The following is a 17,254-nucleotide window of genomic DNA, read 5'->3' on the forward strand; positions in this document are numbered from 1 at the left end:
ATCTGGGCATCGGTGACCTTCACTGGACCTTTCTCACGGCCATAAAATACGATAGTTCCAAATTTCTCAAGCACTTTGCGTTAATAGCATTTGGCTTCCTCTTTCTTTGTTCTACAGCCAGCCAACCTGCTCTGCACTTCCCTGTAATTACTGGATCTCGGAGAGGCGGGAATAGAGATGGCCACCACGCCTTTGCTAATTCCACAGAGTTCAGGATTTATCAGCTGTAATCCAAATGCAAAGTGCGTTGACTTAGAAATCAGCCTCTTTGGCCTGGTTTGCTGAGCCGTCATGAGATTGCATCTGGTTGTGGGGATGCTTCAACCGAGGTAGGGGGATTTCCAGAAACATGGTTTATGGTTTAGCATTTGACATGTAAATCAGACCGAAGAGTCTTGTTCAGCTCAATCAGGTTAGAGCAAAACATGAATAATGCTGACATATGAACCAGTTATTAAAGCCAATATTTGTAATTGCTGCTAAGTATGGTTATTAAATCATAGAATAACAGGGCTGTAAGGGACTTCTAGTCCAACCTCTTGATCAAGGCAGGAGTTCTTATATCATCGTGGATAAATGGTTGTGAGATTTTTTTTCTTGAAAACCTCCAGTGATGGAAGACTCACAACTCCAGGTAAACTGTTCCACACATTGTCCTCATTGTCAGGAAATTTTTCCTCAATTCTAGGTTGAATCTTTCTTTAATAATCCTCACCCATTGCTTCTTGTCCTCCCTCAGGTGCCTTGGAGAATAAGTCAACCCCCTTATCTCTGTGACAGCCCTCGAGTACTGGAAAATGGCTATCATATCACCCCTAATCCTTTTGTTAAGGTAGACATAACAGTACCTAGCTCCCTCAACCATTCATCACACAGTTTAGCTTCCAGACGTCTTATCATCTTTGTTGCTCTTCTCTGCACTTTTTCTAGGGCCTCAATTATATATTTTTTGTATCTTGGTGACCAGAACTGGACACAATATTCCAAGTATGGCCTTGTTAGTGCAATATAAAGTAGTATTATCACTTCTTATAATCTGAAACCATGGTCCCCAAACCCATGGCAAAATTCACATGACAAACCAAATCTGAAGAAACAGACCAAATCAAGTTTATTATTTATTTATTTATTTATTTATTTATTTATTTATTTATTTATTTATTTATTTATTTATTTATTTATTTATTTATTTATTTATTTATTTGTTTATTTATTTATTTATTTATTTATTTATTTATTTGATTTCTATGCCACCCTTCTCCTGTAGGATTCGGGGCGGCTCACAGAATAAAAGACATATAACAATAAATAAAACTAAAAACATCCAAATGTAAAAACCCCAGCAACTAATGTCTGATGGCTAAGTGTGAAATATGAACTCTCCAAACAAGAGTTGGTATTTGCTAGTCAGATAACTTTGTACCAGTGAACTTTCCATCTAGGGCAGTGATGGCTAACCTTTTCAGCACCGAGTGCCGAAATTGCATGCGTGCATGAGTGAAAGCTTGTGCGTGTGCCCGCATACCCATAATGCAATGTATGTGACAGCCCCATGTGCGCCCTGCGCTCATGCGCACTGGACTTCTGCATGTGCGCCCCACCCCGAGCATTTGCACTCATCTCTCACATGCGCCCTGCGCATGTGCAGCACAGACCCAAAAACCAACTGGCTGGTGGGAGGCGTGCGCACATGCATGGCAGAGCTGAGCTGGGGCGACGGCCCACGTGCCCGCAGAGAGGGCTCTGCGTGCCACCTGTGGCATGCGTGCCATAGGTTTGCTATCACAGATCTAGGATATGGGGAGGGGGCAGTGGTGAAATCTTCCCCAGTTTGCCACCAGTTTGCTGCCTGTGCATGTACAGTGCGCACCAAATGTACTCTGCGCACGCATGCGCAGTGCATGCCAAATGCATGCTATGCGCAGTACGCACCAAACGTGCTTCACGTGGAAAAGGAGGCTTTGGAAGGTGGGGGGGGGAAACAGCTGTGCCGCGCAATTTAGATTCACTAGAAAGCAGGATTTCCTGCTTTCTAGCAATTTTAAATCGCGCAGCACAGCTGATCGGCGGAAATACCGGTTCGGACCAACCGGTAGCTTTTTTACTACCGGTTCACCCAAGCCGGTAGCTTTTATCACTACCAGTTCACTCGAACCTTGTGTGAACATTTCACTGCTGGGAAGGGGCATTTGTGTGTGTACTGTATATGAAAAGTAAACATAGTGGCTGCAAACATATGATTGAAGCCCTGCCTATCCTGGGGAAAAAAAGAAGGATTTTGATCACATATGGTAGTTTTGTCCAAAATCATCCACCCATCCCATAGATGTTCCTGCCTCCATTACTTTCCTTCTGACTTTGCTAGCTAAGGGAATTTAGCTGCCTTCATTGGCTTTTCCGATCAATTCCTCATAGAAATCCTTCTTGTCTATCTTCAACTTTTCCTCTTCCTTTTCTATCTCTTCCTCCTCGTCTTCCTTTTTTCATTCTTTTTCTCCTCCCCCCTTTCTTTCTTTCTTTCTTTCTTTCTTTCTTTCTTTCTTTCTTTCTTTCTTTCTTTCTCTCTCTCTCTCTCTCTCTCTTTCTCCTCTTCTCTCCTCTTCTTTCTCCTTTTCTACCTTCTCTTTCTCTTTTCTTCCTTCTCCTTCTTTAAAGTAATGTTATCCTAGCAAGAGGCAAATAAAGACAAAGTCCATTTATATGAACTACTTTGAAATGTGATTGGGCTGGAAAAGGCATAGAAATAAGTGAAAAAAATGTAAGTGAAAAACTGACCATGCTCAATTTAGCAATTAGCAATGTAAGGATGGACATCAATGGTGGGTTTCAAATTTTTTACTACCGGTTCTGGGGCGTGGCTTGGTGGGCATGGTGTGGCTTGGTGGGTGTGGCAGGGGAAGGATACTGCAAAATCCCCATTTCCTCCTAATCAGCTGGGACTTGGGAGGCAGAGAATAGATGGGGTCGGGGCCAGTCAGAATTTTTACTACTGGTTCTCCGAACTACTCAAAATTTCCGCTACCAGTTCTCCAGAACTGGTCAGAACCTGCTGAAACCCACCTCTGATGGACATGTCATAATTTCCTATCCTTTCTTGCTGCCGCTTTTCCACTATCCATTTTATATTTGTTATGCTGATCCTCAAGACTCAGCAAGAAGTTAACTGTCTCTTTAGACAGTAAAGAACAGAAATATATCAAAGAGTTCTTGATTTTCATGAGATGCAATTAAATCTAGTGGCCCCTTTTGACTCAACTGTATAATGATGGTGTCCATGGAAGATTATCTGGCTAGCTCATTCTACCCAGATTATCAAAATGTTTAATGGATTAGCAAACCCTATATTTAAATGTCTAAAGACAGCTGGCTTCACTGTCAATTATTTTGACTGTTGCTCGCTATTTACTCATCTTGGACGCAATCCTTTTATAAAATCCCATTGATTTTAGTGGGAACAACTCACCCTATAATTACTGCGTGGCTGTAACTACTTTGTGCAGTCATTCTGCTCCCAGACAATTAGCTCTCTCTACCTCTTGCCCCTACAAGTTTAGTAAAGTAAAATTCAATATGAGGTTGAATCAGATGATCTGAGATGAAGAGAATCAGATGATCTGAGTTTTATCCTGCCTGGGTCACTCCAACCTGAATGCAGTAAGACTTTTATAACCCTAAGAATGGCAGATATGTAATGTTTTATTTACTTCTGCATTTTATCTACTGGCTCAGTCATCAAGAGAGGGACCACGTTTCGCCCTCACTTAAAACCTTCAACTTTTTTTCCTGGTTTGAGTTTGGTGGACTTGTGTGAGCCTAGTGACTTGTGGACAATTGAAAAATTAGCATCATGGACATATCCAGCCACTGAGTAGATTTCTTCTATTTTGGAGAATGTGTAAGATCTGAGATGTTTCTCCGAAAAAGTATTTCAATGCAGATAATTGGTTAGGGCGTACATGTTTATTTTTGTATTTGCTTTAATAAAACCTATTAGCAAACAGGAACAATGTCCATTTACATGAACTGCTTTGAGATGGGATTGTGTTGGAAGCAGAGCAGAAAGGGAAGGGAAAGTGGGAATAATGTTTGTTAGTGAAAAAATAACCATGCTCAACAGTTGAATAGAAGCTTCTCTGTCTCTCTCTGTCTCTATCTATCTATCTATCTATCTATCTATCTATCTATCTATCTATCATCTATCTATCATCTATCTATCTGTCTCAGGGAGGGTCTTAGGAGTCCCTGTTAGCAGTTACAAAAAATGGATATGCCAGGATTTCCTATCCTTCCATGAAAAAGGACATCATTTTTGTGCATGTTGGTCAAACACACACATTATCCAGCACAATGTTTGCAACACAGAGAGAGGAAAGAGAAAGAGACATCAGCATAGCCCTTCTTCTTCTCCTCCTCTTCCTCCTCCTCCTCCTCCTCCTCTTCTTCTTCTCTCCCCCTTCCTCCTCTTCCTCTTCCTCCTCCTCCCTCCTCCTCCTCCTTCCTCCTTCCTCCTTTCTCTTCCTTAATTGTCCCAGGTGAAATTACAGCATCTTGTTCCCCATTAACCAGCTTGTCACTCAGCTGCAGAGGGGCTTGGCAGGTCTTCGGTTTATCCAGAGCAGCTCCACTTGAGAGCTCAGAGACATGAATCAAAATAGTTGCATGATGTCATAATGGGAATGTGCTCCAGCCAGTGGGTGCCAAGGATTGTCTGCTCTAAAAGCGTGGTTTCCTTTTACAGACTTTTTTAAAGGGACATCACGCTGAACTGCACATGGTCGTTCCCTTCCAGCAATCTCGTGCACCAGGCAGGCTTTTAAATAAAAAGAGGCAAGCCGCAGATCTTCTGGTCATAACCTATTTTCCCTGAAGCCGGTCTGCTTGGGCATTTCTTCTACCTCCAGAGCTGCTGCGTCTTCTCCTTTCAGAGTTAGCAGGGATTTTAAGCACGGCTGTTGTGAGCTAGCTGGGTTTGTGCAGCTGTTCAGGGCATCCATAGATGCTGGTGGAGTTGCTTGGAACTGGCATCGGAAAGGTCCCATTCAAGACGAAACTCTTGCTAAAGCTTTCTGCTTTTAAATTCTGCGGGGTTAAATTGAGGGAACTGGAGAAGAATTGGCTTCATCCCCTTCATCCTAGACAGAATTTTTCCCACTGCTGCGTTTTGACATCTTCAACGGGTGCCTTTCTCCCTACCTTCTGCTCCACCTGTGGGCTGGATTTTTTTGCTTGGAACCAAGGTTATGATTGACAACTACTAGTGACTGAGCCCATGAAGCGGTTTGGCAGCCTGCGGGGGAGTAAGAAACGAAAGGATCAAGGCAGGAGTTCGGAGAGGCGCAAATCGGAACCTCATGGCCTTTTAGGTAGGCAAACTTTGCCAGTTTTCGGGCAGGAGTGGGAAGCATCTAGTGCAGAGTTTCTCAACCTTGGCAGCTTGAGGATGTGTGAACTTCAACTCCCAGAATTCCCCTGTCAGCTTGCTGGTTGAGGAATTCTGGGAGTTGGTCCACACATCTTCAAATTTCCAAGGTTGAGAAACACTGGTTTAATGTCTTCTTGATTTGAAGAAGGAACGTGCAAGAGGCAGCTAAATGGGGATTCTTAGGAAGGGCTGTTGGATCCACATTACAGACATCTTGAGGACTAGTAGAGGACAAGAAAGGGGTACGGAAAACTCTAACTCATCACTACCATCTGGTGTCCATCTAGATCAATGTTTCTTAAGATGTTTTTGCTATCAAAACTTTTCCTATTTTTAAAATTTATGGAGGATCCTAAATTTATGATGCTTTGTATGGGTTATAGTCTTCTATATTTACCATATTAAAAATTAAAACGTATGCAGCATTTAGAATATTTATTTACTGAATAGGGTAAAATAATAATATTTAACTCATTAGATATTAGCTTAAAATTTTTCATGAAAAAACCCCTGTTTTTTAACAAATAAAAATAGTAATCAAAAGAGTGACATTGTTTTAAATTTTTGCAAATATTTTCAAAAACTGGCAAATAATTTTGTTTCTATGATTCCCTAAGGAGGTTGTGTGGGATTCCAGGGCTCCACTGATCACACTTGGAAGAAACAATGTTGTAGAAGTTGACAACTCAGATTTTAATACTTTAGATCTTTTTTTTTTGAACAGCAAAAGTTTTAAGTTCCATTTTGCTTTATTTTAAATTTCATAGTGTAACTTCGCTGCAAATGTTTAATGTATGGAACTTTAATAGGGCCTATTACAAATGACTCCAGTTGAATGATAGATCTGTTATCGTGGCCAGCCAGAGTCTGGCTGAAATGTCTGAATATTAGTATTAATATTAGTGTGGAACTCAGCACAGCTAAGTTGGTCTTGAACAGCTAAGCAGGGTTTGACCTGGTCATTATTTGGTTAGGATGCAACTAGACTATGCCAGGATGTCAAGAAGGATTCATTTATTCAGCTTCCTCTTTTGGTCAGTTATTCTGCTTAGTTTCCCTGGAATCCTGTTCTGCTTTGAAGAGAAAGCAAAGAAAACAAGAAGTTTAGTATCAACATGAAGAAGCACACAGAGAGAGACTGTTTTGTCTCCTTTCTATAGTTTTTGAGAAGAGAGAATGATAGTAGTATCTGAGGATTAGGAATAGCGAAATGTTGTTTCTAACTTCAAAGTGGGGAGGGAGAGCAGGCAGGTAGGTTTTCCAGCAAAATTGAGATAATTCAAAGGCTACCATGATTTGACGCAAAAGGAAGATGAGAAAAGAAGCAGCTGCTATGGGAGAAATGATTTTCCTTAGATTTTCAGCACAAACGTGACCTATTCATACCTCCCAACTAAGAAGCAAACTCAAAAGACAGCTTATTGTGATGTTTCAAATTTGGAAAGCTGCAATGCTATTATCCAATAAAGAAATGGCAGGCCAGGAAATGTGTACAAAAATGCATGTTGCAGGATCCAAAAAACCCAGACCCAGGATCTTGGGACCCCTATATTTGCCTTCATTCGTGAAAAATGCTTGTATTTATGAAAGCACTGCCTTTGGTTACCCCAAAATGCACATATGTGTATCTATTGCAGCAAAAATGCACATCTAGTTAGATAGGAGAAATTGGTTAGGATAGCGTTTCAGAATTAAGAATGCTTTTCTATGAGGGCTTTATTAATGCAAACTAGCTGTAGCAATGAGATGAAACTGAGAAGGGAATAAGTGAGGCTTTGAGTGAAGAACTAAAAGGGATATTTTTTTCTCAGAGACAGTGGTGTAACCTTCTGGTTCCTCTTGTCTCCTAGCTGATGGAATCCAGAATATACAGTACAGGTAGTCCTCAGCTTACAATCATTCATGTAATGTCCTTTCAAAGTTACAACGGCATTGGAAAAAGTGACTTATGACCAATTTTCAAACTTATGACCATTGCAGAATCCCTGGGGTCATGTGATGCACTATTCCAGGGTAATGGGATCACCACTTGTGACTTTCCGAGCCAACTTCTGACAAGCACAGTCAATTGGGAAAGCCACATGATTTATTTAACAACTGCATTGAACATGGAACAATGCAACTGCACTGAATCACTTAACAACCATGGGAAAAAGAGGTGCAACTCACTTACCAACTGCCTTGCTTGGCAACAGAAATGTTGGGCCCAATTGTGGTTGTAAATTGAGGACTACTTGTAATCCTGAAGCCTCCAAAATGCTTCACATCATCATCTTCCTCAGCCTAGCGCCCTCCAGACGTATTGCCAATATATTTACAGGAGGTCCTCAACTTACAGCCATAATGGAGCCTACGATTTTGATTGTAAATTGTGAGAGCTGTAAAGCAGGTACATGGCCATTCCTGAATTCATGAGCCTTTTTTGCGGCAGTCACAAAGTGAATCATTAAGAGAATGCTGTGGTCATTGCTTTTGGATAATTTTTGCCAGAAACTAGAAATAAAATTCCTATTTTCCACAAAAATGTTGTAAATTGGATTCAGGTGACCATGAGGTACTGAAAATGGCTGTAAGTGCCATGGTACGTGCCAGGACATGGCAGTGAATCCAGGTTGGTCCCATTTTCAGGGTCTCTTGTAACTTTGAACATTTGCAAAATGACTCGTCATAAATTAAAGACTGCTTGTAGTGATACAGATAGTCCTTGACCTATGACACAGTTCAGTCCAAAATTTCTGTTACTAAGCAAGACAATTGTTACCGGTAATTGAGTTTTGCCCGATTCTATGAACTTTTTTGCCACAGTGGTTAAGTGAATCATTACATTTATTAAGTTAATAACACAGCGGTAAAGCGAATCTGGCTTCCCCATTGACTTTGCTTGTCAGATGTTGGCAAAAATTGATCACATGACTCTGGGACACCGGAACAGATACCATATTTTTCGGAGTATAAGACGCACCTTAGTTTTTGGGGAGGAAAATAAGAAAAAAGCTGATTGGAAGGTGGATTGGCCTCCCGGAATAACCCCAATCAGCTGTTCCCAGAGGTGAATTTTAGCAACAGGTTCCTTGGTTGTGAGCTCTGTGCCTTGCTTTTTTCGCTTTTATTTCTGCTTCTGAAACTTCTGAAACTCTGTTTCAGAAAAAACTTTCTTTTCTAACTCTGAAAGCCTCTGAAAGAACGTCAGAAAAAAAGCCTCTGAAGCTCTGTTTGGGGGCTTCTTTTCTGAAGCTTCTTTTCTGATGCTTTTTTCAGCCTCTGAAATCTCTGTTTGAGAAGCTGGACGGGGCTACATTTGGAGCGTAAGACGCACCCTGATTTTCACCCACTTTTTAGGGGGAAAAAGGTGCGTCTTATACGCCGAAAAATACAGTACATGCCAGTTGCCAAGCATCCAAATTTTGAACACATGTACATGGGGATGCTGCAAAGCTCATAAGTGTGAGAACCAGTCATAAGTCCCTTTTCCCCCCCAGTGCTGTTGTGATTTTGAATGGTCACAAAATGAATGGTTGTGAGTTGAGGACTACTTGCCCTAGATGTAGCAGTCATAGCAAATCATGATGCTGCAAACATGATGCACCCAGATGTCTCGCAAGTGACCTTCTTCCATGCTGCGTCCAGATGTCTCAGCCTGGGCAGCCCGTATCTTTCACCCATGAGATGCCCATGAGCGGTTCCAGGTTTGGGGGAAACTATCCATTCCTTTCATTCTCAGCTGATTTTGATAATTGCACTAGACTGGATCATATTTACCTGTGATTTTTTGTCCTCTTTAAAAAGGCTGCTCCCCTCCGTTGCGTTTATGAAAAATACACAATGTCATCATCGATTTTATTAAAAAAATGGTCAAGCCTTAATTTAAGCTCTTAAGAGTCTTTGGGGATGGTAAATTAACAGTGTTTTTCTATAAGGAACTGTAGGTGTTCGCTTTCTCGTCAGTTCATTAATTAAATTATTATTTCAGTGTCATAACATAAGGGAGATTTGGAGCTGATTAATAGGAGAAGTAGGAAGGAGACTCTAAAAGGCGAAAGCATTGCTTAGCCCTCATCCCACCCCCAGCAGAAATCTTCTGAGTCTAGAGGTATGGAAACACTGTAAATAATAGACCCATGTATTTTGCCCTTGGAGTCCTCTGGGACTCCAGGGGTCTCCAACCTTGGCAACTTTAAGACTTGTGGACTTCAACTCCCAGAGTTCCAGCTCCTAGAGTTCCAACTACCAGCCAGCAAAGCTGGCTGAGGAACTCTGGGAGTTGACGTCCACAAGTCTTAAAGTTGCCAAGGTTGGAGATCCCTGCTCTGGGATATTGTGCAAAATCAAGCAGGTAGGGAGAAACAGGAAAGGGAACAAAAATCAAGATGGCGGCCGCAGCTGAGTGACCAAAGTGCAGAAAGTCTGAACCCAATTGTGATCATAAGTTGAGGTCTACCTGTATAAGAAACCCAGACAATGCTTTAGCATGTCTTCCCCATACTCAGGTGTGGTTGTCTGATATTACGTGAACACAATATGCCTTGTACTGCTATTTCTACTACCACATTCACGTTGGAAATATCTACCAAGGCACTTCCAGGTTGAAAGGACTAGCTGGTGACATCACCATTGCCCAGGGGGCTCCTTTCATCTCCCCGTTATTTTCCCACCGAAGTGGTACTTATTTATCTACTTGCATTTGCATGCTTTGGAACTGCTAAGTGGGCAGGAGCTGTGCCTGGTTAAATCAAGGTTTAGAGTTTTGTTTGCTGTGTCAACATGCCCACTGAGTCTAAAACTCCTCCCTTGGTCCTTGGGATAGTCAGAAGTTTCTAGAATAAAAAAAAAGTCAGGGTGCGTGGGAATACCTATAGGAACACCTTGAAATGGAGCAATCATCTATAAGGCCTGGAAGCCAAAAAAAAAAAAAGACAGGAGGTTGAAGATCTGCCACTGGATCTCCAGGCCTTTCAGATTCCTTGGCTGACCTTCCATCTTCCACAAGCTCCATCTCAAGGTTCTGGGAGTGATCCTCTCCTTCTCCTCCTTCTTTTTCCCCCAATGTTAGTTCACACCTCAAGTAAATGGGTCCTCTTTTTTATCCTAATCTAGGTTCCTAGCATGGTGGGCCACCACATACAGTTGGAAGATGATGTAGAAATGATGGTCTTTTGAAATTCTCAATCACCCAGGTGATGATTGTCCCAAGAGGTTTTTTTTTTTCCAGGAGGCAACTGTATTTTCTTGGGGTGTTTTTCTCTTGAAAACATTTTGCTTCTCGTTCAAGAAGCTTCCTGAATAAGAAATAAAACATTTTCAAGGGAAAAAAAACCAAGGAAGTCCCGTTGCCTTTTGGAAAAGCAACTTTGATGTAGAAATGAAGGTTTTGTTAATCTTCCCTTCCAGCAATCAGGAGGCCTCCCAGCAGGATTGGATTTTTAGCAGAATTTAGAGAAGTAATTTTATTCTTTTGTTACAATTGGTCCTCAAGCAGGAACAAGCAAAGAGGTGGGCAAAAATATTGAGGTAGTAACTACAGCTGTACATGTAAAAAAGAGATGGGTGGGCTTCAGTTTGTGGCTGTGGCTGACAGCTTGATTTTTATTTTATTTTTGACTGCGTCCCTCAATTATACACCAGGCATTGTCAACATTTCACGGTTAAAAGGGGCAGTGGGAAATTTGTACCTTCCGACTTGCAAGACTGATGTTAGACAACCTAGGTTAGCCAGATAGGAAACACAACTTTATGAGCTAAATCTACTTTATTGTAAGGCAGGTTTGAAGGTAAAAACTTCCCATTGCCATTTTTAACCGCCTGATCCATTAGGACCAATCCTTTCTGAGTTTCTTCCTCTGATTGTTAAGCTACAGCGGGCTCCTGCCTCTCTTCCCTGATTGCTTCCTAGGCAACATATTTTCCCTTTGTCTCCCAAGGTCACCCACATATTGCATTATAGTACTAAAAGATAGTCAGTGTGTATAGCCAGTCACAAAACATCCTTTTATTCAAACAGCTCTAACATCAGGATAATCACTGTCAATCCCCAGGTTATCTTCTGCTTTTCTGGAGAGAAGAACCCCTTTGCAAATAGGCTCTGGAGCACAGCAGCTCACCCTTTTTATTTTTCAGACTGCTTGTGGAGCCCAAGTGATCTCTGTGGGCGTTGGCAGCAAGAGTGATGGTCCCTGGTGCTTTAGTTTGCCACATGGCAGCTTCTTTTTACATTTTGTTTGGAAATTCAAATGATTTGCAAAAAGTAAGGTTGAGTATGGGCTTGATGGTTTACCTATAGGTAAAACCTATAGGTTTACCTTATGTGAAGTGCAAGCTCCCCAAATGTCCATTTGATGGAAGCAAAGAGGAATGCTCCCTGTCTCTTAGCTGTCATCTGGACTCATTCAGGTGTTTTGCAGTCCACGGGTGATTATCTCTGCCTAGTGGATATGAAAACAGGAGCTAGAATCATGGGCCACTTCTGTACCCTAGAGAACACAATTTGGAAAGAAGTTTCCAAGCAGGATGACATTACATGTGCACTTTAAAGAGGCCCCATTTGTTCAGAGATATGTTGAAGGACACTTTCAAAGGATGTAAGAGTGAGAACACATTCATCTGATCAGATCAACCCTGAGAGGAGGATGCCTTTGTACACTGCAGCTGTGAAAACATCTGAAGGACTTCCAGTTCAGCCTGACAGCGATTATAAAATGATACCTCTTCTTGTGCTGACATCCAACTGCTAATTCAACCCCCAATCCAAGGATGTGCTGGAGCTCAATTTTTAAGAGTCTGGGCTGAGAGTATTTTTCTTGGATGCTCCAGGATGGCTTTTCTCTGTATTTTCCTGGGGTGGAAAAGTCATTTAGACTGCAGCTTTTGCAATTAAGGCTGGATAGGAGCAAAGTTGAGGACTGGCTAATTGTGCCGATGATGATGATGATGATGATGATGATGATGATGATGATGATGATGGAGAACATTATAAAAACAACAGAAACAAAGGCAGAATATAAGGAAAATAGCTGGATGACAGATTAAATAGATGGAAAACCAAAGCTTTGCATGGACAACACTTGAAAAACATTGAAGGAAAATGTGATGACAACTTTACATGGGCATGTCTTAAGATAGGAACCATCAAGTAAGAAACGGAAGGTTAATGCTCACTGCTCAAGAACAAGCACTACAAACTAATGCCATGAAAGTGAAGATACAAAAATCCATTGACAATCAAACTGCTGACTATGCAACACAAAGTTGAAACTGTTTCACATTTAATATGTGAATGCAGCAAAATTGCACAAACTGATTACAAAGCTAGACACGATCGAGTTGCTAAATTAATCCACTGGTCATTATGTAAAAAATATGACTTACCTGTGTCCAAAAAGTCATGGGAGCACAAAGTGGAAAAAGTTACCGAAAATGAGAAGGTGAAGATGGTTTTCAAGGACTGAAGAGTACAGTTTATTGATATTGCTGTACCAGGAGATGCCAGAGTCGAAGAAAAAGAACTGGAAAAAATCATGAAATATCGCCACCTGACCATTGAAACTACACAGCTATGGATGAAACATGTAACAGTTGATACCCATTGTCATCGGGGCACTTGGTACCATGTCCAAGAATTTTACAAAACACATCAAGAAATTGCAGCTTCCTGCAATAACACCAGCGGAACTGCAAAAAACTGCGCTACACGGAATATCATATATTTTAAGAAGATACTTGGTTGATACCTGGGACACTGGCAGCAGCTCATATCACCCATTAGTACCAGTCAATCGTATTTGTGACACATTTTTAAATGTTCAGTTGACTGAGTTTCATGTTTAATGAATAAAAGATAATAATAATAATGTATTATTATACCCACCGCATTCTACTACAAGTTTAAAAAGTTATCTTTGTGCATCTATGATTTGGAACATCAGATATTGGATTAATTTCAATTATCCAAATTCCTGCTTCTTGTTTCCTCCAGAAATCATCTTCAAACTTGAAGCTTGCTGGGCTTCTAGCAATGGGAAGCAGAGCATGAAGTTCCCAATTTTAGAGTCCTCTTTTATCAATTAGCAGGACCAAATGAAACCATGGATGCAGAGGTATCTCCTGCATGTGATCCAAATGGTCAAGTTAGTGGCCACAGTAGGGTGATAGATCAAAACTCTACCTGTTTTTATGTGCCACACCCCATCATAGTCACCATCTCTCTTACCATAGCTTGAAGACATTCCTGCAGAGATTATAACGAAATATGTGAAAAAATCCAGAGAGAAAACGTATTAGTCCTATTTGTAGGGCTGGTTGGCAGTTTTCTACCAAATGTACAAGTCCATCCTTGAAGCTGCAGATTTTAGGCATTGAAGCCTAAAATATTATTTATTTATATCCGTTTATTATTTTTACAAATAACTCAGGACTGCGAACATATCCAACATAGCTTCCTCCTTCTGTTTTCTCCACAACAGCAACTTTGTGAAGTGGGTTAGGCTGAGGGAGAATAATTGGCCCAAAGGCATTCAACCTAAGGCTGGACTAGAATTCATAATCTCCTGGTTTATAGCCTTATGTCTCCTTAACCACTAGATCAAAATGGCTCTCAATATTCCACAATTGTGCTACTTTGACCCCCTAGACCCATGATGGCGAACCTATGGCACGCGTGTCCGAAGTGGCACACGGAGCCATGTCGCCTGGCACACGCAGCGTCGCCTGTTCCTCTTCCGGGTTTCTGGCGTGCATGTTCACATTATGATCAGCTGGCCTTTGCGAGTGTGGCAGTGGCGGAAACCGGAAGAGCTGGTCTTCCGTTTTCTGGTGTGAGCATGCACGCCAGCCAGCTGATCAGCGCATGCACAGCAGTAACTGGAACCCAGAAGCATCCTATCCAGTGTGCGTATGCCCCCCCCCCCGCGGGCTGCTCCTTTTCCTGGTTGCGGCCTTGACGAAGTGCTCTCTTTTTGGAACTTGGTGCTCTCCGCACGCATGCACGCTCCCGCTCGCCATTACTGCCCTAGACCATGACAATGCTTTAACATAGCTTGTCATCCAAACCCAGGCCTTTGATTAGACTGTGGTTAAGAAAGAATGTTGGGTTTGCTGTTTCCCAACTTAACTGTTGTCTATGGATTGTTGCAGAGAATGGAACAAGAATTGTGTCCAGTCTTTGACCTTCCTGGAGAAAAAGATAGGATAAACCATTAACAATACATTTTTTACAACAGTTATCACAGCCAGTATGGATTTCTGTAGAAGGTGGAACAATTAGTTAGGAAAATATTTGCTTTATTGATCCACAGTGTTTTTCCAATTTGCTTTCCAACCTTTAAGAAGATTCACAGAAAAGCTTCTGTGTTGTCAGGACATTCGGGGGCCAAATTTTGTTTGCAGATACATCAAGGGCTTTCAGGGACAAGAAAAAGACTCAAAGATCTGGTTTTCAAGTCAGAATAACAGAATTGGAAGGGACCTTGTTTTCTAGTCCAACTCTCTGCTCTCTATTCTTCTTTCATTACCATCCCATCACTTTGGCCCTTGAGTTATCACATTTCAGAAAACATGGAGCAACAGGTCTGAACTCAGGAAATAATTCTGTATAAACAAGCTCAGTACATATCAGCAGGATGCCTGCTGAAAACCAGTACTCAGGTTATATTTGCAGATCTACTCAAACTATTAAATAACTGTTTACAACCTAAGCAAGACTGGCTGGGAAATTCTGTGAATTGAAGTCAACACGATTTTAAAAGTTGCCAAGGTAACCCTACATCGTCAAGCCCATACGCAACACTTTTGCAAACCTCTGACAAGCAAAGTCAATGGGGAAATCCAGATTCACTTAACAACCATGTAATTAACTTATCAACTGCAGTGATCCACTTAACAACTGTGGCAAGAAAGGTTGTAAAATGGGGCAAAACTCACTTAACTGGTCTAACAACAGAAATGTTGGTCTCATTCAGTGGTGGGTTCTTCCCGGTTCGGCCAAGCCGGTAGCGGTGACAATATAACATCACCAAACCGGTTCTCTTTGTCCGGGAGCTGGGCCCACCCTCCCGCCCCTGCGTTATTCCTACCTTTTATTTCTTCTTTTTTAGCCAAGCTGTTAGGTGGGCAGATTCCTAACGCGCTTGCGCGGAGTGCAAGTTTTGCGCACGAAGCGGGTGCACCAAGAGAACCGGTAGTAAAGCCGGTTAGAACCCACCACTGGTCTCATTGATTGTTGTAAATTGAGAACTACCTGTATATCTGCCTGCTGCAGAAGGGCGGGTATATTGTCAATGGAATGATCTAAACCAGGGGTCCCCAACCCCATCTGTGGACCGGCACTGGGTTGTGGCATGCTAGAAACTGGGCCGTGCAAACAAATGAAGCCCCATCCGTGGGATGCAGGCAGCATGTGAAACCAGGTCCCCTCCGGTCTGCGGAAAAACCTCTCTCCACGGAACTGATTCTGGTGCCCCAAAGGTTGGGGGTGGGTGGGCTGATCTAAGCTGTTTTCTCCTTTCCAGTAGTTAATTCTGTAATCATTGAGTCCTAGAATGACATTCTACGTGAACAAACTTGGCATAACTTTAGATGACCTGGTCAGATTTCAGGTCAATCCCAGGACAATCTGGCTTGCAAGAATTACTTGCAAAGGAGGTTTCAAAGAGTTTGTGTTTCTAGGCTTAGCTTTTCAGATGATACTAGTGTGCCCAGATGCAGAAAAGGTTTCTGAACCTTGCAGAGAGAATTTCAGATCTATTTTGACAGGCACTCAAATTCCAGAAGCTCCCTAATGTTGAAAAATACTAGAAATTATAGCTTTCTCTGTAAATTACTTGGGGTGGGTGGATGGTGGAAGGCTGAGTTTCTTACATATCTAAGAAACTCACGTGTCTTATCAAGTAACTACACTTAGAATATTAATTTAACAGAAGGGTGAATCATAGTTCTTTTAAATAAAAACAAGAAAATTTCTAATGGCCTACCAAACTTATGCAAATTAAACCGGCATTAGTTTTGCATATTTTTTGATATTAGATTACTCCCAAAGAATTAAGGATATAGAAGCACAATATGATATAGCTATCCTTAGTAAGGTGGGTAACTTGAAATGGCTGAGTAGCCATTTAGTAGACAGCTATTTGAGGTTACAGCTGCCATAACATCTTAGGGAGATATTTACGCGAGCGAAATTCGAACAGCTTGACACAATGGTCAGAAATGGGAGATTCCATTCTATACCCTACAACAAGAGCCTTGGTAGTACAGTGGTTTAAAGCACCCTGTTATTAAGACCAGCTGCCTGCAATTTCTGCAGGTTCGAATCTTACCAGGCTCAAGGTTGACTCAGCCTTCCATCCTTTCTAAGGTAGGTTAAATGAGGACCCAGTTTGTGGGGGCAATAAGCTGACTTTGTATAAATATACAAAAGTATGAAGGCTATTGCTTAACGCATTGTAAGCCGCCCTGAGTCTCCGGAGAAGGGCGGCATATAAATCAAATTAAAAAAAATTAAAAATAATAATAAAAAAAAATGAGCGTGTCTGCATTTGCGGAATGGCAGAGGTAGAAAATCTGGCTCACATCCTATTTGACTGTTGCTTGTATAAGGGGGTGAGAGACAGGTGCTTTGGTCCATATACCAAACAAATGACTCATTGGGATCCCCATATCAAAACAACTTATTTTATGTGCGGCCAGAACCTGGAAATAACATTTAACACAGCACAGGACTTAAACGAAATGGTTCGGTTGAGATCTACATATGTGGGGCTGATTGATGTAGGTTGTAAGGGTGACACTGAAATATAATTTTATATCATTTTATTCTATTTTATATCTTTATGTATTAAATTA

General features: G+C 41.5%; 1 protein-coding gene across 6 annotated transcripts in view; it reads left to right on the plus strand.

The window, feature by feature from the left end:
* The window catches only part of PRKAG2 (protein kinase AMP-activated non-catalytic subunit gamma 2), a 238,371-nt gene that overhangs the window by 111,569 nt on the left and 109,548 nt on the right, over positions 1-17,254 (plus strand). Inside the window, exon 1 of one of the 6 annotated variants that reach the window (XM_034401752.3) lies at positions 4,751-5,363. The exons of the other annotated variants lie outside the window; for them this stretch is intronic. Within the exon in view, the coding sequence (XP_034257643.1) occupies positions 5,270-5,363 (94 nt within the window). The 5' untranslated portion in view covers positions 4,751-5,269. Of the gene's footprint in view, positions 1-4,750; positions 5,364-17,254 lie in introns of those variants that run through there. 6 annotated transcript variants of the gene reach the window in all.

Source organism: Pantherophis guttatus, chromosome 4 (assembly GCF_059756535.1).
Source record: "Pantherophis guttatus breed Tessera chromosome 4, ASM5975653v1, whole genome shotgun sequence".
NCBI classification, from domain to species: Eukaryota; Metazoa; Chordata; class Lepidosauria; order Squamata; family Colubridae; genus Pantherophis; species Pantherophis guttatus.